The sequence below is a fragment of the Mobula birostris genome, chromosome 2, assembly GCF_030028105.1.
Source record: "Mobula birostris isolate sMobBir1 chromosome 2, sMobBir1.hap1, whole genome shotgun sequence".
NCBI classification, from domain to species: domain Eukaryota; kingdom Metazoa; phylum Chordata; class Chondrichthyes; order Myliobatiformes; family Myliobatidae; genus Mobula; species Mobula birostris.
The window spans coordinates 209,992,644-210,015,839 of record NC_092371.1 but is presented as its reverse complement, the minus strand read 5'-3'; the positions used below and the strand labels follow the sequence as shown (position 1 = coordinate 210,015,839).

At 41.2% G+C, this 23,196-nt stretch overlaps 1 protein-coding gene across 7 annotated transcripts in view; it reads left to right on the top strand.

Annotated features, from left to right (window-relative positions):
- Positions 1–16,523, top strand: part of LOC140194035 (putative Polycomb group protein ASXL2) — a 196,661-nt gene extending 180,138 nt beyond the window's left edge. For all 7 annotated transcript variants that reach the window (XM_072251394.1, XM_072251392.1, XM_072251395.1 and 4 more), the window contains 3 exons: positions 1,835–1,940; positions 5,097–5,835; positions 11,681–16,523. In XM_072251394.1, the coding sequence (XP_072107495.1) occupies positions 1,835–1,940; positions 5,097–5,835; positions 11,681–14,227 (3,392 nt within the window). In that variant the 3' untranslated portion in view covers positions 14,228–16,523. The remainder of the gene's footprint in view (positions 1–1,834; positions 1,941–5,096; positions 5,836–11,680) is intronic.
- The last annotated feature ends 6,673 nt before the right edge of the window (positions 16,524–23,196 follow it).

The following is a 23,196-nucleotide window of genomic DNA, read 5'->3' as shown; positions in this document are numbered from 1 at the left end:
ACACTTTCTCAGACTACTTTGCCTGTACTAAATATACTGAGAACCTACATTTACCAAAAGGAAACAAAAAGTTCCAAATACATCGGTGTATTGCTGCATGCCATGTTTGTGCTGGTTAGTTGTGCTTTTATAACCAGGAACAATACTGGCAATTAAAGTAGGATGATATCCTAAGAAATAGCACAAGAATTCAAGCTTTGATATGAATCTGGCATCAATTGGTGCCAAAGAATTGCTTGTTATAGCGAGCATTCACCCATCTACCTGTTTCCATGAAATGAAAGAAGATATTGGTAAAGGTCAATATCTACTGTAAGCAAGGAGCCTTTACTCCAGCAATAAGAAAGAATCAGGACACACCATTCTTCTGTTTAATTTGTTCCTCAGCTCCATCTTTCTGGCTTTGTCCAATATGCTCTGATACTTTTTCATACCAGATAATGGGAAAGAGAAATATATAGTGTGAAGTAGTGTGAAGGTTTTTCAGGTTGGTTCAAGAACCTGGATAGCAGTGGAGAAGGAGTTGTTGTCGAACCTTGAGCTGTAGGTCTTCAGATTCCTTTTCCTCCACAGCACGCACAAAATGCTGGCAGAACTCAGCTGGCCAGACAGCATCGATAGAAATGAATAAACTGTCAACAGTATGGGCTGAGACCCTGCTTCAAGACTTTGTCTCTAGCCTGATGACGTCGTCATGAAGAGAGCAGAGCCGAATGAGGTGTTGGGGAGGGCATCCTTGATGGTGGATATACTCTTCCTGACATGTCTCCTCTTGAAGATATTCTGATGTTCACTTGCTGAGTTACCGTTTGTTACTTCATGGTGCACTTCATCCCAAGTCGCAGAGGAATTATGATGTGAGACATTAATATTCTTAGAGTATGCATGCTTTTGAAATTCTTCTCTCTGCTATTTTAGGAACACCATTAACCTGTCTAAAGTAAGTGTTGTTAGCACCCTTGAACAGTGGAGATGAATTTCAGTCTTTTGCATTGACTATTTATCTACCAGAATGAGAAAACATTTATTGTGGACCTAGATATTCTATTTCAGCTCATTTATATTCAGATTAGTGACGGGAAAGTTTAAATTTTTAATTTTTTTTGTATAAAATGCATGTAAGTTGCTTTAAAGCATGGCTTTTGAAAAGTAAGTACATATAAGTTGTATTTACCATCTAAGACTAAGCAATCTTGTAAAGTTGCTAAGGTGAAGAATTGTTCTTCTCCATGCTTAATATGATGAACTGATTCAAGAGAATTATTGAGAGTCAAGTGGTTTCAGTTTTTATATTTGATCTGAAGAAATAATCTTGTATTCTGATTTGTTTTTTGTTACTGAAAGTTATATCCAGCCTGTGGTCATGGAAACGGAATTCAGACTGCTGGAATCTTTCAGTTCCATCCAGACAGACAATATTTAGCTCTATTTGATAATGTCTTTACTGTGAGGACTGTCATAATATCTATAATGTATTTATGTGTTTGAATATTTTTATCATTGATCTTAATTTATGTTACCCTATTTCAAAACAAATTCTTGTATTCTTTGCAAATGCAAACAAAATCTAGCCAACTAGTATTCACTATGGTGAATAGAATCTGTTTCAGGGTTAAAATATCAGGGTTTGTCACTCAAATGAAAATTTGAATCATCTTTTTGGTAGAATGGTCCAGAATTTTGATTTCAGTGTGTACACAGGCAAGTCAGAACATTTTATGCTCCATTTTCTAATTATACTTCTGTATAGCTGGCTGGAGATGAGAACATTTTTGTAACTGTTCAGTGTGTACCATGCAGCATATTAATCTGTTAAATGTTTATTTATCTTCAGGAGAGTTCACTCCAGAGATGCAGCTGAGAATACGACAGGAGATAGAGAAAGAAAAGAAGGTGGAACAATGGAAGGAAAATTTTTTTGAAAACTATTATGGTCAAAAGTAAGAAACTTGTTCAAATTTTAAACCTTGTAGTGAAGTTATCTGTAAGTTAAAGGGAATATGTCCTTTGCTTTATGGCAAGCTATTCCAGTTCAGGTGCTATAATATTGCAATTTTTGTCACAAAATTAGCACCTTGAGCCAATCCTTTTAAATAAGGAATAATCTTTCTTTGTGAAGTATAAATGAAACATTCCTTCAATGGAAAAATAACTTTCTAATATCATTATTAATTAATTTGAACATTAACTATGGTATTGTTTTAGGACAATATCAAGTGCCAGTTTCACCTTATGCTAGTGAGGTCAGAAACAGAACGATAGGCCAGATTCATTCATGGTTGATAAGCAGGTTCAGGTTCTTGGACAATTGGGATTTCTCCTAGGGTAAAGGCATTTGTATGAAAGTGACAGGTTGCTACATAGGAAGGTTTAAACTAAATTACCAGAAGGATGGGACTCTGAGCATGAGAAAGTCATAGTTTAAAGCAGTAGCCTTTGAGAGCAAATCTAGTAATCAGAATAGCCAAGAGCACAGCAAAGGCTTGGAAAGGAATACTCAGTTAAACTGTGTTTATTTCAGTGTTCAACATTTAAAAGGTTAAGAAGACGAACTCAACTTGGATTGGCTCTGAGGTCTAGGATGCTAAAGAGATAACAGAAATGTGACTAAGAAAAGGACAGGACTAGAAGCTCAGTATTCCAGGATACAGATGCTACAGTGTGACAGAGATACAAATAATCAAGGAGAGTGTGTGGCCTTTTTATTAAGGAAGAATATAACAGCAATACTTAGAGAAGATATTCTTAGGGAATCACCCAGGGAAGCCCTGTGGGTCAAGCTAGAAAGGGTAGGGGGGGGTCGCCCAGGTGGGGCTGTATTGTAGATTCACCCCCCCCCCCCCCCGCCCCAGTAGTCAGCAGGAACTTGAGTAGGTGTGCAGAGAATTTGCTCACAATTGTATGAATAATTGGTTTGTAATCATAGGAGATTAACATTTCCCTAGTATTGACCAAGCCACCTAGCGTGTTCAGCACTTACACAGGGTGGAATTTGTGAAATGCGTCGAGGGAAGTTTCCTAGGCCACTGTCTCCAAGCTAGGGAGCTACAGACTGTTCAACCTGGCATCAGTGGTGGGAAAGTTACCCAAAGGAATTCCAAGGGGCAGGACCTACCAACATTTGGATAGGTAGAGTCTGATTAGGAGGAGTCAGCACGGCTTTGTGCATGAGAAGTTGTGCTTGATGAGCCTCTGAGATTTTTGAAGTGGTAGGACAGGGGATGTTGGATTTTTGAGGGTAGAACAGTGGATGTTACCTATTTGGATATTAGCAAGACTCCACTTGCTAGGCTGGTCTGGAAGGTTGGGTTCTGTGGAATCAGGGAGAGCTAGTTAGGTGAATTCGTAATTGGCTTGGAAGTGTGAGCAGACAGCGTGGGTGAAGATTCTCTTTGGGTGGCTAGTGCTGTACCATGTGGCCTAGTGTTGGCACCCATGTTACCTGCTACTGATTTGAATGCAAGTGCACAAGGCTTGGTTAGTAAGTTTGTGGATGACACACAAGTGAATTTGGTTATTGTAGATGACAAGGAAATCTTGATCAGTTAGAAAAGTGGACTGAGGAGAAGCATATGGATTTCATACAGCAAAGTGTAACGTGATGCATTTTTGAAAGTCAAACCAGTGTAGGACTTATAATGTGAATATTAGGGCAATGAGGAGGACAATGGAACAGAGGAGTACAAGTGTGTAGTTCATTGAAAGCAGTGCCACAAGTCGACAGGGTGGAGCATAAACACAGGAGCTGTATTAGGCCATTTGGCCCATTGATTCTGCAGCGATGATGAAAAAGGCTCTTAGCATGCTGGCCTTCATCTGTCAGGGCCGTGACTGCAGTGTTAGGACATGATGTTGCTATTGTACAAGTCAATGGTGAGGCAGCACATGGAGTATTCTGTACAGTTCTGGTCACCATGTTACAGGAAAAGTGTAGTTAAACTGGAAAGGATACAGAAAAGATTTGCAAGGAATTTGTCAAAACTAGAGGGCCTGAGTTATAGAGAGAGGCTGACTGGGCTTGGTCTTTATTCCCTGGAACGTTGGAGACTGAGGAACAGCCTTATGGAAATGTTTATAATTATGAGAGGCTTAGATAAGATGGAAAGAAATTGCCTTTTCCCCAGGGTAGGGGAATCCAGAACTAGGAGCATAGATTTGAGTTGAGAGGGGAAGGATTTAAAAGAGACATTGGGAAATTTTTTCTGCAGAGGATGGTGAGCATAGAGGATGAGTGGCCAGAAGAAGTGATTGAAACAGGTACCATACTGTCAATTAAGAAACACTTGATAGGTACATCGAAGGACAGAGCTTAGAGCAGCAGTTCCCAACCTGTTTTAAGCCATGGACCCTTACCATTAACTGAGGCGTCTGTGGACCCCAGGTTGGGAACCCTTGGCTTCGAGGGATATGAGCCAAACACGGGGAATTGGGACTGGCTGGGTGTGCACCTTGGTCACCATAGACTGACTGTATTGCTCTGTGGCCCTGTAACTTTGTCTCTAGGCCATGGATATATTATCCAGAGCTATTCTATACAGGAGATGTAAATCAGAAATGGATCTTCCCAATTAGCAGGAAAAAATGTATTCAGCATTTTCCTGGTACTCCTTTAAGAGGGAGCTTATAATGTCTAGTTTTCTTCAAAAAGTACATGAGTGTGTTTCTTGTCCACTTGGTCAGAACATGAACATAATAGTCATTTTCGCCAGGAGGTTTCCTCACTTACTGGTACATCACATATTTTCCAAAATACACCTAACAATCTGAGGGTAGCTGGCCAGTGGTGTGGTGGCATCCCACCAGACTTCGAGGCGAGCATTCCCTGGTGCAAACTCCTTGCATGCTTTCCATCCGTGCTAGGTTGAGCATCGAGCTAGCAACTCGGCTTCGTAAAAAAAAAAAACAGACACATGCTAAAGAAACGGCAAGGTTGCCACCCGATGCACCACAAGGCGCGGAGAGGAACAACAACAATCAACTGAGGGGGTTTCATTTTTTTTTTGAACAATCATTAGTGTTATTTATTTCCCCTCCACATGCTTGAAAATACAAATTTAAAAATTGTTTGTGGTTTTCGATCTCTTTTAATTTTGCAGCTCTGGGATAAGTCTGGAAGACTCAGAAAAGCTGACTGCAGTAACAAATAATTCGGAGGATCGTCCTGTGTCCAAACAATGTCCGGTCCAGTTGGCTGCACATGATACCTCTCACAAGGCTGGGACACAGACTGAAGCAAAAGGAGAAAAGGACAACAAGACAGGAACCAAAGAAATAAGAATGCTAAAAGAAGAAAAGACTGAAGAAAATGAGAAATCACCTGTGTCTTCAGAGCAACGTAAAACCAAATCTCCAATTATTAAAAATCCTGAAGAAAACTCCTCTGCGATCAGTATCGTGTCTGAGATAAAGGTGGAGCACGCTCAGAACACTTCAACACTGAAGCAGGATAATCAAGCAATGGGAACAAGCCGGGTTATCTCCCCAGAGCCAAAAGTCATGGTAGTTAAGCCAGAAGTAGAGCAAACTGAGTCCAAAGTGCAACTGAAATTGGAAGGCTTGGATGCAAGTGAAAATAAAAAATCTGAGACTGTTGATTCTGTGGAGAGCAAAGCCCATGAGCTTCCTAAACAAGACCAGCTTGTAAAAATGTCTTCTATAGAGGAAATGGAAGTTACTGCAGAGGGCCTGAAGAGGAAGTCTACCAGTGACCAAGAATCTGTGCTCAGCCCTGAGAAAAAGCCTCGAGTTGTGGACCATCTGTTATTTCGGACCCCACCTAAGGACTTTCCCAGGAACGAAACTGAGCCAGAAGAACCCAAAGTCCCACCTCTTAAGGTACTTAAAATCATACTTAAGAAGAGTTGTACCTGGTATAGTTAGGGAGATGTGTGGGTGTACATGATAGAACTTAAGCTGTTGACTCAGTTAAATAGATTTTTCTTCTATTTCTAGCTGAGTTTGTCACCAATTATTGGCATATTGGTTAAAATAGCACTTATAGTTACCAAGTTATGTTTTATAGCCAGAAATAATGCAAGAAATCATAGAATGAAGCAACAAAAATACTATCATTGAACCATGGAATCATACAATACAAGATGTCTTTACTCCCAACTATAGTCAGTCTTATTGCCCAGCTATTACCTTTAACTCTGCATTTTTCCTGTCAGATTTCTGGTTAAGCCCTTTTGGAAGCAACAAAAAACATTGATTCCACAGCCTTGCAAATTGTGAAATTGAGACCACAACAATATCTTACATCTTTTTTGTTTCTTTGAGTTACCTTTTACAAGTTTGCCAATCACTTTTAAGTTCAGTTCCTCACACTTCACCTTTCTTCAGTGGGAGCAGGTTTTCTATGTACTGGCTGCCCTGGATCTTTTCATTGCTAACTGCTGGCGAGACACTAACCGTCTCGACTTTACCACTCCTTCCAAAGGCACTGCTCTTCACTCTTTCTGCATTAATCCTAACCTCATCATCAAACCCTCAGATAGAGGGGGGTGCTGTGGTAGTCTGGCAGACTAGCTTGTTGAGGCCAGGCGGCAACTCTCAGACACCTCCTCTGACTTAACCCCTCGAACAGGACCCTACTAAGAAGCGCCAGGTCATTGTCTCCTGCACCATCAGCAACCTTATTAACTCTGGGGATCTCCCACCCACTGCCACCAACCTCCTTCCCCCATCAGGAGGGCCTTAAAGCTCTCTACTTCTTTCTAGGTGACAAACCCGACCTGTTCCCTCCACCACCACTCTCCTCCATCTGGCAGAACTGGTCTTCACTCTCAATAATTTCTCCTTTGGCTCCTCCCACTTCCTCCAAACAGGTGTAGTCATGGGCACTCACATGGGTCCCAGGTATGCCTGCCTTTTTGTCAGCTACATGGAACAGTCTATGTTCCAAGCTTACACTGGTATCACTCCCCAACTTTTCCTACGTGATGTTGCATTGCTGCTGCTTCCCGCATGAAAGCTGAGCTTGTCAACTTCATCAACATTGCCTCCAATTTCCAGTCTACCCTCAAATTTACCTGCTCCATTTCTGATACCTCCCTCCCCTTTCTCGATCTCTCTGTCTCTGTCTATGGAGACAGCCTATCTACTGATATCTTTCATAACTCCACTGATTCTCACAGCTACCTGGACTATACCTCTTCCCACCCTGTCACTTGTAAAAATACCATCTCCTTCCCTCAGTTCCTCCATCTCTGCCGCATCTGCTCTCAGGATGAGACTTTTCATTCCAGAGCTAATGAATGTCTTCCTCCTTCAAAGAAAGGGGGCTTCTTTCCTCCACCATTAATGCTGCTCTCACTTGCATCTCTTCCATTTCACGCACGTCCACCCTCACCCCATCCTCCCACCATCCTACCAGGGATAAGGTTGCTCTTGTCCTCACCTACCACCCCAGCAGCCTCCATGTCCAGCACATAATTCTGTGTAACTTCCGCCATCTCCAACGGGATCTCACCACCAAGCACACCTTCCCCCCCCCCCCACTTACTACTTTCTGCAAGGATTGCTCCCTATGTGGCTCCCTTGTCCAATCATTCCTCCCCACTGTGTCTCCCTGCTGGTACTAATCCTTGCAAGTAGAACAAGTGCCATACCTGCCCCTATATGTCCTTACTCACTCCTATTCAGAACCCCAAGCAGTCCTTCCAGGTGAGGCAATACCTCACCTGTGAGTCTGTTGTGGTCATCTCCTGTATCTGGTGCTCCCAGTGTGGTCTCCAGTATATCAGTGAGATCTGAGGTAGATTGGGAGACAGCTGGGCTGAGCACCTATGCTCCATCCACCAGAAAAAGCAATTCTACTTCCCATTCCCACTCCCATTCCGACATGTCAATCCATGGCCTCCTCTACTACTGCAATGAGGCCACACACAGTTTGGTGGAACAACACCTTGTATTCCACTTGGGTAGCCTCCAACCTGATGGCATGAACATCAACTTCTCAAACTTGCAGTAATTGCCCCCACCTTCACCATTCCCCATTTCCATTTCCCTCTCTCATCTTATCTCCTTACCTGCCCATCACCTCCCTCTGGTGGTCCTCCCCGTTCCCATTCTTCTCTGGTCTTCTACCCGGTCCTATCAGATTCCTCCTTTTCCAGCCTTTTACTTCTTTCACCAATCAACTTCCCAGCTCTTTACTTCAGCCCCCACCTCCCAGTTTCACCTATCACCTTCCCCACCTCCTAACTTCTCATCGTTTTCCCCAAGTCCTGATGAAGGATCTCGGCCTGAAATGTGGACTGTTTATTCTTTTCCAGAGATGCTGCCTGGGCTGCTGAGTTCCTCCAGCATTTTATGTGTGTTGCTTGGATTTCCAGCATCCGGAGATTTTCTTGTCTTTCTATGTATCCTGTTTAGATTGTTAATAATTTTGAACTGCTCTCAAGACACACCTCAACCTTCTCTGTTCTAAAATCATAACTAACTTCTCCATTCTGTTTAAGTTGTTCATTGTCCTGCAACCACTGAAGTGAATCTATTTTTCTCTTTTTCTTGCTCATTGCCCCTCTGCGTGACCCACCCCAACACCCTCCTCATCACCCCTCCGTGCCGCCCCTCTTTTTGCCTCCGTCCTCATTGTCTGCCTCTCGGGCTTCACATCCTTCCAATACTGCCATGATCAAAAGTGGAGGGCAGTTACAGGTAGCTTATTCAGGTTCAATGTCATCTGCTTTTGTACTCTTTGCTCCAGTTAATTAGATTAGGATCCCTTCTATTTTCTGGAAAGTCTACTTTCTCCACCTCCCATGCACCTTCAATTATTTGTTAATGCAACTACTGGTGTCTATGTTCCAGCCTCCATTTTGGAACTCTGCCATTATGCTGCCATTTCTCCCTTTTCCTCCTGAAATTCCTGGTTTTAACCTCTGTCTGCTATGTATTCAACGGACTATCTGCATCTTCTTGAAGTCACACACTCTGCTAACTGCTGATCTTGGGGAATTCAACTCCGGTCCAAAAAAAAACTTCCACATTACATTGATTTTTGTTTGTGATTTTTGGTGCACTGTGTTTGTACCAACTTTTTCAAAACAGCTATTCAATTTGTCCCACTCACATCTTCTTTTCCTCAAGCCCTGAAAACCTTTCTTTTTTACTAATATTTTTCTAACTCCTTTTTGTAAATTATAAATGAAAATTCCACCACTATCTTTGTAGGTGAAAACTTTTAAGCAGCATTATCAATGACTAGTCTGCCTTCGATCTGTGTCTTTAACTTCTGTCATTGAAAACACTTTCTCCTGAACCATTTGTGATTCAGACACTTATGTTAAAGCTCGATTTAATCTCCTCTGCATTGAGGAGAATAGATGCATTTTCTGTAATCTGTGCCTTGCTGGAATTCATTCATATATTTTCCCATCTCCAACGCAGACTCTTCAGGATTATGACATCCTTCAGAGAGTGTGCTGCTTAGAATTAACGACCATACTTGACTGACTTAAGTTTGTTCTGATGTCCCAGCTTGTGGATTCTGAAGTTCTAATTATAAACCCCAAGAATCAAAATGCATTATATAATTTAGCTTTAATTAATTTCAGTGAGACCCATTGAGCACAATGGTGCAGTTGATGGAGCTGCTGCCTTTCATTGGGTTCACTCCTGATCATTGGTACTGTCAGTCTAGAATTTTTTATTCTCTCTCTGACTGCATGAGTTTCTTCCAGCTGCTTTTATTTTCTCCCACCTCCTAAACAATTCCGATCAGTAAGTTAATTGATCACTGTAAATTTACCTTTATGTGGAGGTGATTGGTAGAGAATGGGATGAGATGATGGGAATATGAAGAGACTGAAATGGAGTCATTGTAGAATGAGTGTAAAATGGCCATTGATTTGCTGTTGTCCAGGACATTAGTATCCAGGGCATCTTCAAGGAGCTTAGCCTCAAAAAGGCAGCATCCATCATTAAGGACCCCCATCACCTAGGTCATGCCTTGTTCTCATTGCTACCATCAGGCAGGAGGTATAGAAGCCTGAAGACACACAATCAACAATTCAGAAACAGCTGCTTCCAATTTCTGTATGGACATTGAACCCTTGAGTTTAGTTTAATTTTTATTTTTGAACTGATTTACTTGTTTTGTGTGTGTGTGTATTTATGTGTGTATAGCTATTCACTTCTTTCTGCTATTATGTATGGCATTGTGCTGCTATCGCAAAGACAACAAATTTCTGGACATCTGCTGGTGATATTAGACCTGATTCTGATTCTCACGTACCAAGATAGTGTGAGGAGATTTAGTTTGCGATGCCATTCAGGCAGACGATTCCATGCACAGCGTTGTGCACTGCAGAGAGTTCTGGGCACAGAAACCAGCTACTTTCTGTGGACTCTGTCAGCCTTATGCTTCAGTGAAGCAGCCAGCATAATCAAAGAATCCAAACATTCTCTTCCCATCAGGCAGGTGGAAGATACTAAAACTTGAGAATGTGGATCGAGGACAGCTTCTATCCTGCTCTTATAAGGCTTTTGAACAGTTCCCTCGTACAATAAGATGGACTCTTGACCCCAATCTATTTCTTATGGCCTTGCACCTTATTGTCCTCCTTGTCCTCTGTAACTGTGAGACTATATTCTGCATTCCATTAATGTTTGTAATTAATTGATCTAGATGGATGGTATGCAAGACAAATTTTTCACCGTACCTCAGTACCCTTGGTAATAATAAACTGAGTTTCCTTAAGGTAGAATGATATATGCATAGTGGAGCGTTACACTGACAGAGTGAGTGCACTACAGGTAGATATATAAAGTGCAAGGGTCTTGACGAGGTAGATTTAGCAATCATGAGTCCATCTTTGTCATAAAAGAGGCCCATTCAAGACTCTTGTACCACAGGGCTCAAAGGCAGCTTCTATGCTGTTGTTACAAGTTCTCAAGCGTTAGCACCTTCTATCTAAAGGAAAGAAGGAGAAGAGGGAGTAACTGGGCTGGAGAGGTTTTGGATTATGTTGGCTGCTTTCCCGAGGAAACAAAATGTCGACCAAGTCAATGGAGGGGAGGCAAGTTTGCATGATAGATTGGGCTACGTTCACAACTCTCTTCTACTTCATGTATCCCGGGCAGTGCATTTGTCGTATCATCTGGATAGGATGCTTTCTATGGTGCTCAGTGGTCGGTGTGGCCTGGACCATTGGGCTGAAAGGTCTGTTGCTGTCCAATATTAATCTGTGACTGTATGGCTTGAGAATCTGAGGAGTGAGCAGAAGATTTCAAACCTCATATGTTTTCCCATGGCAGAAACTGTGTGTACACATTTTAATTCAAGGACTGAAAAGATTAGATTAGATTAGATTCAACTTTATTGTCATTGTGCCGAGTACAGATACAAAGCCAATGAAATGCATTTAGCATCTGACCAGAAATGCAAAGAATAGTGTTACTTACAAAATAACTGTGAATAAAAACAAGTGCTACAGCACACAAATATAAAAGTACTGAGACAGTACAATACGGATGCAATACTGCTTAGCGCTGTGATGAGAGGTTCAGCAGTGTCACAGCCTCAGGGGAGAAGCTCTTCCTGTATTAAAAGCTGTATTAATGGAACCTTGGCAAAGAAATTTTAAGAGCAAACATTGATTCCACCCATAATTAGGCAAGCAATTCACATGCATTTAATACTCCTTTAACGTTGTGTTTTTTTCATTCTTAACAGATACCGGTCTCAAGGATCAGACCCGTACAAACCCCAACTGGTCAGGTCTCTCCAAGGGCCACTTTCCCACTGCTCGTCACTAGTCCAGGGAGAACCTCAGCCAGGACTCTGGCCGACATCAAAGCTAAAGCTCAACTGGCCAAAGCACAGCACGCAGCAGCCGCCGCAGCCGCAGCCGCAGGTGGAGCCGTTCCAGGCCCGGGTCCGGGAGGAGGGAGTGGAGGAGGCGGAGGTGCGCTCGCTGGGACAGGGAGCCACAGGAACTCAGGACAGTGGGGTGCACTGGACCTGGACAGAACTGGAGGCAGGAGAGGTGCTGGAGGTCCCCTGTTTGTTTCTCCAAGAGAGCAATCTAAATCGAGTTCGGAGGCAGCGAGCGAGGCAGGAGCCAGTGTGGATACGAGAGCACAACTACAGCCGGCAGCCCTGGCGCCGTGCAACTCTACAGTCAGCAACATGGACCCCAGCAAATCCACATCCCTATCAACACCAGCATTAACATCACCAAGTGCACATAAAGCAGTACCAGTCGCTGTGCGATCACCTTCGCGGGCGTCCCCAGTGGCGGCAAGTATTGCTGCAAGTAAAACTTCTCCTGCCCTTTTTCAGGCACACACAGTAAACCAGGTTTCCAGTCCAACTTTGAGAGAAGTTTTGAAACTTGCACCTGCTTTCAAAGATTCAGAATATGCAAGGGCAGAAACTCAAAGCTCAGGAAATTTTACGGTGCACAATAAACCGGGTGAAGGGGGTAATGAACAACCTTCAGTAGGTTCCAGTAACAGAGAATCGAATGTGGACAGAAAGCAACCTGCTGAAACCCAGCTGCCACCCCTTTCATTTGATGCACAAAAGAACCTTCAGCTGGCATCTTCAGCCAGTGTCTTCACCACAGCAGGTAGTTGTAATACAGTAGCAACCAGAGGCACAACTGGGACTTTAAAGGTGGCCCCTCCAGTTTCTGAAGCCATTGTGAATGTAGAGAGCTGTTTCGTTACATCTGTTGCGTCCACACCATTACCTTGCAGCACACAGAATGCAGCCAGCCTTAAAACGCAAGTAGAAACCATGCCAAAAAGCAGCTCGTCTATCCCTGCAAACAATCCACTGGTGACGCAATTGCTTCAAGGAAAGGAGCTGCCTCTGGAGCAATTTCTACCTAAGACGCTAACCAAAGCAGAGATGAAGCCTGTGTATCAGTTATCGCCAAGTGATAAAGTGAGGGCATGTTCTGATGGTGCATTGTTGGTGTCTGTCACTGTTGGAAGTGCTACCACTGTGATTCACAGGTCTGGTGAAGGAACCACTGATCTTATCAAAGGGAGACGATTCCAGACAATTACGGAACACGGTGTTGAATCAATAGCTCAGCTAATTCAGCCGGAGCAGTTTGAACAGACTTCAAAGGACAATTCTACCAGTGAAGAGCAACAAAGCAGGGACTCTGATCAAGACAGCATTCAATCAGAGTTGTTCAACAGATCGCAGGAGAGAATTCTGCCGCCCATACTGAGCAACGTGCCAGGTCAAAGCCTGCCTGCTGTGTCAGAGTCATTACAGTACAAGATCAGCAGCTTTCCCTCTGGAGATGCTGCTTTGGGTCAAAGATCAAGATTTGGTTTGATGGGGACAAAGTCTGCCCTTAAGCCAGCAGTGTCTGGCCACTACCTGCTTAATACGGCAACCTATGGGAGAGGTTCTGAGAGCTGGAGGAGGGCACATGCTCAGACCTCGGAGCCTCCAGTTGCTCTGAACGGTCAGGCGGAAACTTGTGAGAAGGATGGCAGGGCAAAACCGGCCGAGGCTGGTGCTCAGCAGACACCAGCGTCCAGTCATCCTCCATCTGCAGTAATCAAGACAGAGCAGGACTCTACCCAGGCTGGTGACAGTGTCTCCTGTCCCCAAGCAGGTTATTTATCCAGTGGGGTTTTGAAGCAGGAAGTAGTTGTGCATGAACACAGACACACAGGAAAGGAGAATACTCCTTTACTGCCTCCTGTCCCAGTGGCTGGTTTACCTGTGTTTAAAGAACACCATCAAGGAACACAGTCAAACCTAGCTCATTCCGGTGGTGGCAAACTGTTGCAGAGTCATCAGGATCCCAACAAAACAGCCAGTTTCTCTGTCGGATTTCAGCAGTCTGCCCAGCATCAGCAAAAGGTTCCTGCTTATGGAAACCGTGCAAGTTCCCAGTTTGCATTCAGACCTGTTCATAGTGGTAGTAACAACATTCCTTCTGTTTCACCTGTAAATCATTGCTCCATAGTCAAAGGAATGTCAGTGTACAGCCAAGTTTCAAACAACTCTGGAAATATGGTGTCATTCTCGGTTACTGTAACAACACTTCCTGCTGGTCAGTCAGTAAATACCAGCACTCATGGCCAATCTGCCCAGACTTTTTCTGAAGGTGGCAAAATGGAGGACTCACCTTCCAAATGTTATTGCAGGCTTAAAGCCATGATTATGTGTAAAGGATGCGGAGCATTTTGTCACGATGACTGCATTGGACCATCTAAGTTATGTGTTTCCTGTTTAGTGGTACGATAGATAACATGGTTTCTTTTGTTTAAAACATTACCTGAACTGGCATATGCCATGCACAAGAGACATGTACAATCAGGAAAAGTTTGTATCGATTTTATTAACAGTGGCACCTTGTTCTAGGCTTGACTGGTATGTGTTAAATGAGACAGAGTTTGCACTAAAGATCATGTTCAGATATTATTCATCTATTTTTTTCAAAAAAAAAGAACTTTGAACAGAAGCAAACAGGGTAACTAATAGAAATTTGTTTGATGTTATTTAAATGCCCACATATATTAACAGGGGCCCAGTGTATTTTACCCTTTCTCCCCGTTTTGGCCACTAATAAAATTAATTTGATGAGGCATATTTGAAATTTGCATTGGCAGCAAACACTATTTGCTGCTCATTTACCTTTCCCCATGAAATGAGACAAATCATCCAGCGTTATACCGGGGTAAGAAATTTTCGGCTTGTCACGAGGGATGGCTGGTCTGTCAACTTAAATCTAAATCTGCTTGGTAGTTGCTCTTGCTTAGTTTTACACTTATGAGATTGGTAAATGGGTAACGCAGCTGCAATATCCAAATATAACCAAAATCATAAATCTCTGAAGTTAGTTTTGAACTAGAAATCATGGCTGATGTGAAATTAAGGCAAAATGAATGAACTGCATTATTATTGACTTTAAATAAGAGAAACTCCATCAGGCATTAAATTTTAAAAGCTGTCAGGTTGTGTTTGTCGATCAGTAAAAGCCGAGATTATAAACTGAAGGCTCTTTGGCAATGACCAATAAAATTTACATCACGGTTTCATCATAGAAAGAAAACCCCAAGATGATTAGATTTTATATCCTTTCACAGTATTTCTAAGCTCCTTTGATGATCAGTCCAATGACAATGACAAAATGAATATAATAGATTTTTAATCTGTATTTCCTGAAATAATTATAGGGTATGTGGCACTGAAGAAATTCCAGATTTTTCCCTTCATTTTTAATGATTTTATTTAAGTGTATGTATTAAAGTAATTACATTACAGAATGCCAGTGGAAAGAAAAATTCTCTGTTACAATATACAGATCCAAGCCCTCAAATAGAGTACCTCTTGTCCAATGTTTCTGTGAAATGACAAAAGTGAAGCTCTTAACTTCTGAAAGGCAAGCATTTAATAAGGATATTACAGCCTCTCAAGCAAGAGAACATATCACTGATTATATCAGCAATAAACAACACAGTTGCAAATTCAAAGAACTGGCATACTTCCTTAATCCTTCATCCACAGCCAAAATCTAGGCTCTGAGGTTAATTACCAGGAATCACCAAAGCTCTTTTTACCAACACTAGTGAAACCTGCTAACATATAATTGCCTGTGGTTATTTGGAGATTTCAGATGACATTTTATGATTTTTGAAGCTGTTGACAACGATCCAAGCAGTTTAACACCAAAAAGGGGGCCAACAAAATAACCCACTTTCTTGACAGTGTAGGTTTTTTTTTTAAAACACCCTTTTCCATTCAGTACAAGGGAAGTAAGACTTCAGTTGGGTGGTAAAGCAAAAAAGCACCCTTAACTGTCACTTAACTGAAGACTAGCTACACTTTTTTTTATTATTTCTATTGGTTTTGGTTTAAAATAGATTGTAAAAATAGCATGATTTCAATGCTTTTGTTGTCTTTAAAGACTTTTTAATATTCTGCCTTTGTCATGCAATTTTTGAGGGTCTTTTGAGTTAATAATGGGGCAAATGTAAAAATAAATTAGACTGATATATAGTTTAAAAAAAGACAGTAATTTTTTTCACAAATACCAGTATAGAAATCACTATTTTAAAATAATAAAGACTTTTTAAAGAATTTAAAAATGAAATAGATGATTCTTACTTTATATTGGTTGCACTTCATATTTTATGTTTAAAGAAAATAAGTGGCAAAATATTTAACATTTACTTTCCAAAACAAAACTCACCCAATAGTAGGTTGCATGGTTAGTAACATGGAAAATACTCCATACTTACTGTAACTGCATCAACCAATGTTCTTGTCATAGATGCAATTGAATTATTGATATATTATGTCACTTGTTTTAAAAAAAAAGAAACATAGAATCTTTATTTCTGGTATTGTCTTTCTTGATACAGATTATATTTTTCTCTTAAAATTAAGAACCTGTTCTTTTAATGGAGAATGTATATTAGAAATATAGCTCCTGTATGAAATGTATTTTATCACCAGATAAACAGCAAATAAAGATGGCTGTTATATCATTTGTGTTTGCAATAGCAGAAGTGAATGGTATGATCTATGGCAAAAAGCACACCAGTCAATTGTTTCTTTGTTCAGTAATTCAGTATCATTACGTTGTTAATATGGTCTTGTCTGCAAACTGTGGGCAAATTCTGAAGGTATACTTCAGATCTGGAAGTATTTTCACCTTTTGTATTAGACACTACTCACTAAGTAATCTATTTCAAAATCTTTGTTAGCGAAGGCATGATACTTTTTACTGTCAGTAAGAAACTGATAAAGCTGGATTTTTTTGGTTTTTATACAGTTCACCCAATGTTATGTCATGTCATTTTTTATGGAAATCAACAAAAGAATTTCTGGTGCAGTATAGAACCTGCAGGCAGTAGATTACTGATTGCTTTGGGGTATCATTCTCTTGAATCAACACATTTAAGCATTTACAGAAGATCTTCACTTTTTGATTCCTTTCCTTGCCTCACAACTATTTCAATATCCAGAACTTAAAGCAAGATTCTCTCTTACAATTCCACCCACTCTTTCACACTGACCATGGTGACTGTGTGCAGTGTTTATCTGTTATTAAATGTGTGTACACTCTCACACATCCACACGAGTTAGCAATGAAAAGCTATGTACAGTTGCAAACAGTGTGTTTTATATGTGAGTTCAGCGTTATTCCACTGTACCCTTTTATAACACTACATGACATTCTGAAGTTAATTTTATTTCTCACCTGGTGGGCAAATTGATATAAAAATGGAATTATGTATATGAAAACAATATTCATAAATTTAAAGTGTTAGAACCTTAATAGCTATTTTCAAAAGGAAATTTGGATGCGTAATAAATATTCACTCGGAGCTTCACTCATTAAAAGATGATAAAATATATTGAACATAAATGCACTGAATATGTTTATCAATGTCTAATTAGTTCTTTAAGAGCTTTTTAACATGAAGTAACAAATTGCTAGAAGTATTTCAGTACAATATTGACTGTCTACACCTCCCACTGCCTGAAGAAAGCAGCCAGTATAGTCAAGGTCCTCTTCCACGCCAGTCATTCTCTATCCTTGCCCCCTTCCATTGGGCAGAACATACAAAACCTTGGAAGTATGTACCACCAGACTCAAGCACAGTCTTTACTTCACTGTTATCATACACTTGACTGGATCTCTCATATGCTGAAGATCAATTCTTGATCTCTCAGTCTGTTTTGTCATAGTCCTTGCAATTAAGTTGTCTACTGCACTTTCTCACCAGCTTAACAGGATGTGTCTGGATGGTAAGAAAACAAAGCTTTTCACTGTACCTCAGAACATTTGACAATATGATGCCAGTATCATAAACTTAATACTTCCGAGCTGCTGCCTGTACAAGATGGAGGAAGCTACGGTTGCAATGCATGTGATGTTTTGGTATGAAGCTTCCCTTACACAACATGTCCTCAAAGTGTAGCATTTAGATAAGTGAATCAATTTACAAGAGAAGCACAAAGGTCAAAGGATAACTACAGACCAAGCAGACTGGTTGAATAGAGCTATGAAATATTTCTAGCACTATTCCTTAATAGATTTGATCTGCGGTGTGGTTCTGTCATTCCTGTTGGGGGAGTGAAGACTTTTTGATCATCTGCATCTCTTGATGAGCATCCTTTGTAAATACATGTAGCACAGATTTTAAGATTACAGTTTGTGAATAATTAAGTTTTACTCAGCAACTTCAGTTTCATCCTGTATAACTGAACGATAATGCAGAAAGTAATTTATTTCTGATTAGGATCTTAATTGGGGAGCCACTTCATAAACTCGTATCTGCAACAGCTTTACAGGCAAACACTATGGTCCGTTCATCACCATTCCTTTGCACCTTGCCATTAACTACATATCCTGCCTCTATTTGACTTATAATGTGTTACTTTTCACTTGTTGGGATGAAATTCCATTTGCCAACACCTCATCCAAATTTCCATCTGATCTGCAGCCTTAATCTGGAGCTAGAGCTTTACTCTTTGGAGAGAAGGGTGATGAGAGGAGACATGATAGAGGTGTACAAGATAATAAGAGGAATAGATGAGTGGATAGGCAGCGCTTCTACCCCAGGGCACCACTGCTGAATACAAGAGGACATGGCTTTAAGGTAAGGGGTGGGAAGTTCAAGGGGGATATTAGAGGAAGGTTTTTTACTCTGAGAGTGGTTGGTGCGTGAAATGCACCGCCTGAGTCAGTGGTGGAGGCAGATGCACTAGTGAAGTTTAAGAGACTACTAGACAGGTATATGGAGGAATTTAAGGTGGGGGCTTATATGGGAGGCAGCGTTTGAGGGTCGGCACAACATTGTGGGCCAAAGGGCCTGTACTGTGCTGTACTATTCTATGTTCTATGTTAACGTGTGTTCTTCTCAATCCACACCAACAACTTCTGTGCCATCCACAGATTTACTAAGCATGTCTCCAACATTGATGTCCCAGTCATCAATATGTATTAGAAACAACAAGGGTCCAGGAACTGATCCCTCAGGTACCCCATTGTTCACAGACTTCTAATCAGAGAGACACCTTTCCACCACCTTCAATCACCAACCCAAGTATAAATCGAATTTGTCAGCTTACCTTGGATCCCATATACTGAAATGTTCTGCATCAGCCTACCATGCAGGGTCTTGTCAACCACCTTATTACAGTCCACATAGACTTCATCCACCATCTTGTCTTCATCAGTCTTCTGTGTTATCAAAATTATATAAAATTAAGTAAGCAGGATTTCCTGTTTGCAAATCCATGCAGGCTATCCCTGATCAGCTCTGCCTTTCCAAATATACACAAATCCTATCCCTTTGGATTTTCTCAAATAATCTCCCTCCCACTGAATAAAACTCACTGGCCTGTAGCTTATTCCTGCTGCCCTTCTTAAATAAAGGAATGATACTCGCTATCTTAGAGAACATGCTTTCACTGGAAGTGCATTCAGAATAAGGACCACTGCTGAGTATAATGGCTGAATGACCAGCTTGTGTGCTGTTGATTTTCTGTAGTGTGGTGTATCTGTGGCTCAGAGCTCAGACTTGCTATTGCAGTCCTTTGGAAGACAGAAACCAAGTTTAGAATGTAAAGTGAGTGTGTTGTCTATTCCAGGGCTGATACCCTGATATGTTAAGATGCCGCGGTACAGTAGCGGTTAGCACGTTGCTATCGCCGCTCGGGGAGTAGTCGGAGTTGCAGTTCCATTTCGGCACCCTCTGTAAGAAAGTTTGTCCATTCTCCCCACGTGCACGTGGGTTTCTGTCAGGTGCTCCAGTTTCCTCATGCAATGGAAAGATGTACCGGTTTGTAGGCTATTTGGTCATTGGAAATCGTCCTGTGATTAGGCTAGGGTTAAATTGGTGGGTTGCTTTGCGGTGTGACTTGTTGGGCCAGAAAGGGCTGTTCGTGCTGTATCTCTAAATAAATAAATAAGTCCAGTACGAGGGTGATTTTGACCTCTGACAATGACATAACACTTATTGGCTCAACCCCCCTGTTAAATGCTTCAAAATGACTTTCTGTTGACTGCAATGGAAATGAAAATCAAGCAGGACGTATATCCTGTCATCAAAAGTCAAAAAGATCCCACATGCTCTGTTTTAGTTCATTTCTCAAATATATTATATCTGCTTTAATATCTTGGAGGCAATGCAAATGATGAGAACTTTGCATTTCATGTAAAATCTGTGTACACGAATTAGTGAAATCTCCGCAGTGTGATAACACCATAATTTGTGGATTTGCAGAGTTTTCTCCAACAGACTTCAAATGTGTAACAGCAACAGGAATGAAAGCTGGCTGAATTTGGTCTCGAAGCCAAGTGGGAAATTTGTGGTCAGAACAGCCAGATGGCCAGGGGCCAGAATTATTCCTGAGTGGCATCTTTTTAAACGGAATTACAATCTTTCTACTGTAAACAGCCTTCAGAACTGAAGCTCCAATTAGGCCCATTAAGTTACAACTCCATAAGATAGAAATACACTCTGACATCAGCCTGCAAGGTATTTCCATTGTTGCAGCAAGAAAATAAAGAGACTCCACATTCAATGGCATTATCTTGTTATTGTGATAAGTCAGTGTAGACAACATGAAATCCCTGATCCATATTTAAATAGCAATCCAAAACTCTGATTTCAAATGATTAAGGTTTTATAAATTTGAACAGAGTACAGGAGTAAAAAAAAAGTTACTGCTTTGTGAAAGAAATCATCTGGGATGATTAGCGTACAGGATATGAGGAAAAGCATACCTGTCCCCTCAAAAAAACATACAGCCAGGACCACCAAGATAGCAGTGACTCAGTTGTATGTTGGCAGTTCGATACCTGAGTTAACAGGACAATCCCTGCTTTAGCAATGAAGGAATATTGGAAATTTAATGGAAGTTTCCAATATTATTAACAACTTCGTAGAATTGAAAAAGAAAATTAATTTCCTGTAGCTCTTAGTTGCATATGGTCACCAACTTAAAATCATCATGGTGTGCAATGGGAAAGATAAGAATTTGAAATGTATATGTTTGTATGGGCAGTGTATTGCTCAAAAGCTTTATGTTATATCTTCTTAGTCAATTCCTGGAGAATGATGATGACTTATTTTCATTATGGTTGTGTAGTCCCGAGGTGTTTAATCAGACCGATGTAAGACAACAGATTCTTCCAGAGATGGGACGGGAGTTTGAATAGATAGGCAGTTTCTGAGATGGTACTGTATACTTACTCTGCTGCTAATGCTGGTCTTCTGTGTGGTCCTGGTGCATGGCTCCCAATGCCATTCTAAAGGTTTCGGCTCCACTTTGAGAGGTGATGGGCCTCGGATTCCCAGGAGTAAATGGGAAATGCTGATTTTTTTTCCCACAGCATTTGAGTATATCTTTGAATCCATACTCTGTCCAACTGATAAGCTCTTCCTGTGATGCTGACCATTCTTCTGAAGTGGCCTATTGAGGTTTCAGATCAAGGCTGCCAGGGTCTAGGAACAAGAGAATGTTCTCAACTGAAGACTTGTTCATTCTTATGAATACATTTCTGAGTGGAAATAATTTCTTAGTATCTTTACATATCATCATATATTACGTGATCTCTCAGTTGCCCAAACACAAGCAATTACAACCCACTATGTTGATTGCTTTCTCAATGTATATACTGTAATAAATTGCTGGGGCATTATTCTGCTGACTTATAGAAGTTTGGTTCTTGAAACTGAATGCATTGGTCAACTGACATAAATCTCCATGCCCCCACGCGCCCCCCCCCCCCCCAGCCCCACTCCCAATTGCTTGTTTTCCTGACCCTTAGAGACGAAAGCCAGTGTTGTGTTGCCTGTTAATTATTGTACACATCTGTGAACAAGCCTTTAATGGTTTGTGTTCAAGGAAACACAAAACCCATTGATCTTTGACACTGCTTCTATTTCACCTTTTATAAAATTCAGATTTTTCTTCCTTTGAATCAAAGTTGATGGCATCCAAATTAAAACATATTTGATCATAGTTCAATCATTTAATTAGAGCCACTTGGAAACACAGAGAAATATACCATACTTTAATCCTTTATGCAAGAAATGGGTTAGACTGAGGTGCCATTGGTGGTGACTAGAGAGTATCACACACATCATTAGACATACCATTAAAGAGAATGTAGTCCCTCAACCCCACATCTCTGTCTCCTGCAATTAACAGCTCCAATTCTTCATGGTCTCACATAGCCTCTTGTGCTATAAACACTGCACAATTGTGACTTTTAAATAATAGTCTTAGGGAAAGATCACTAAAATTAATGAATTTATTTTTATAATAACCTTTTGATGGCAATGAAGCAAAGTTCACAATCCAGAAGGGCGGTCATGACATCAGACCTGTTAGACCTCCTCCATTGCCATTTACCTCTTCAGACAATCCCTCAGGGTTGAGGATAACTTGCTTCCACTCCAGTTCCATGCATTCTGATAAGAACAACAGAGAGCACACAGATTTTGCCACTGGTGTTCAGTAAGTGTCAGGCTGGTCAGGGAGGTGCGGGTTTTGTAGGGTGGGGCACTCCTTCCACTTTCTGCTTCTGGGGCTCTCTGCTCCAGATGCATAGACCCAAGAGCTCTGTCAACGATGGGAGATGGAAAGTCATGGTTCATTAAGACATCCTCAGAGGCAACTTGATGGAAAGCCTTGTATTTAAAGCAAATAGAATGGAAATAGAGGAACATGGAAATTTGAATGGAGCCCTTAGATGAGACAGTGTGAGAGGAAATATGGCAGAGCTAGTCTGTAGGCTTGTAAAGGATGTTCTCCTGAGCACTGCCACTTGTTTAGAATAACAAATATATTCACAACAGTTCATGAAAAAAGTCTGTAATACATAGGTTCCATGAGTAATGGTGGGCACATAAATGACTAGGTCTTCTTAAAAAATTCATCTTTGTCATTTACATCCTCTAAGGAAGGAGATCTGTCAAGCTTACCGATTCTGACCGGAGTTCAGTGAAATTTTTGGAAATGCAAAACAAAGCAGGAATACTGCTGGAAAACCTCAGCTGATCAGGCAGCATCCACAGACGGTACAGTAGAGTAGTGGTTACTGTATCACTTTACAGTGCCAGCCATTGGAAGATCGGTGTTCAGTTCCTGCTGCTACCTGTAACGAGCTGGTGTGTTCGCCATTCACCCCTACCCCAACATTCCTAAAGGTGTACAAGTTAGGGTTAATAAGTTGTGGGCATGCTACG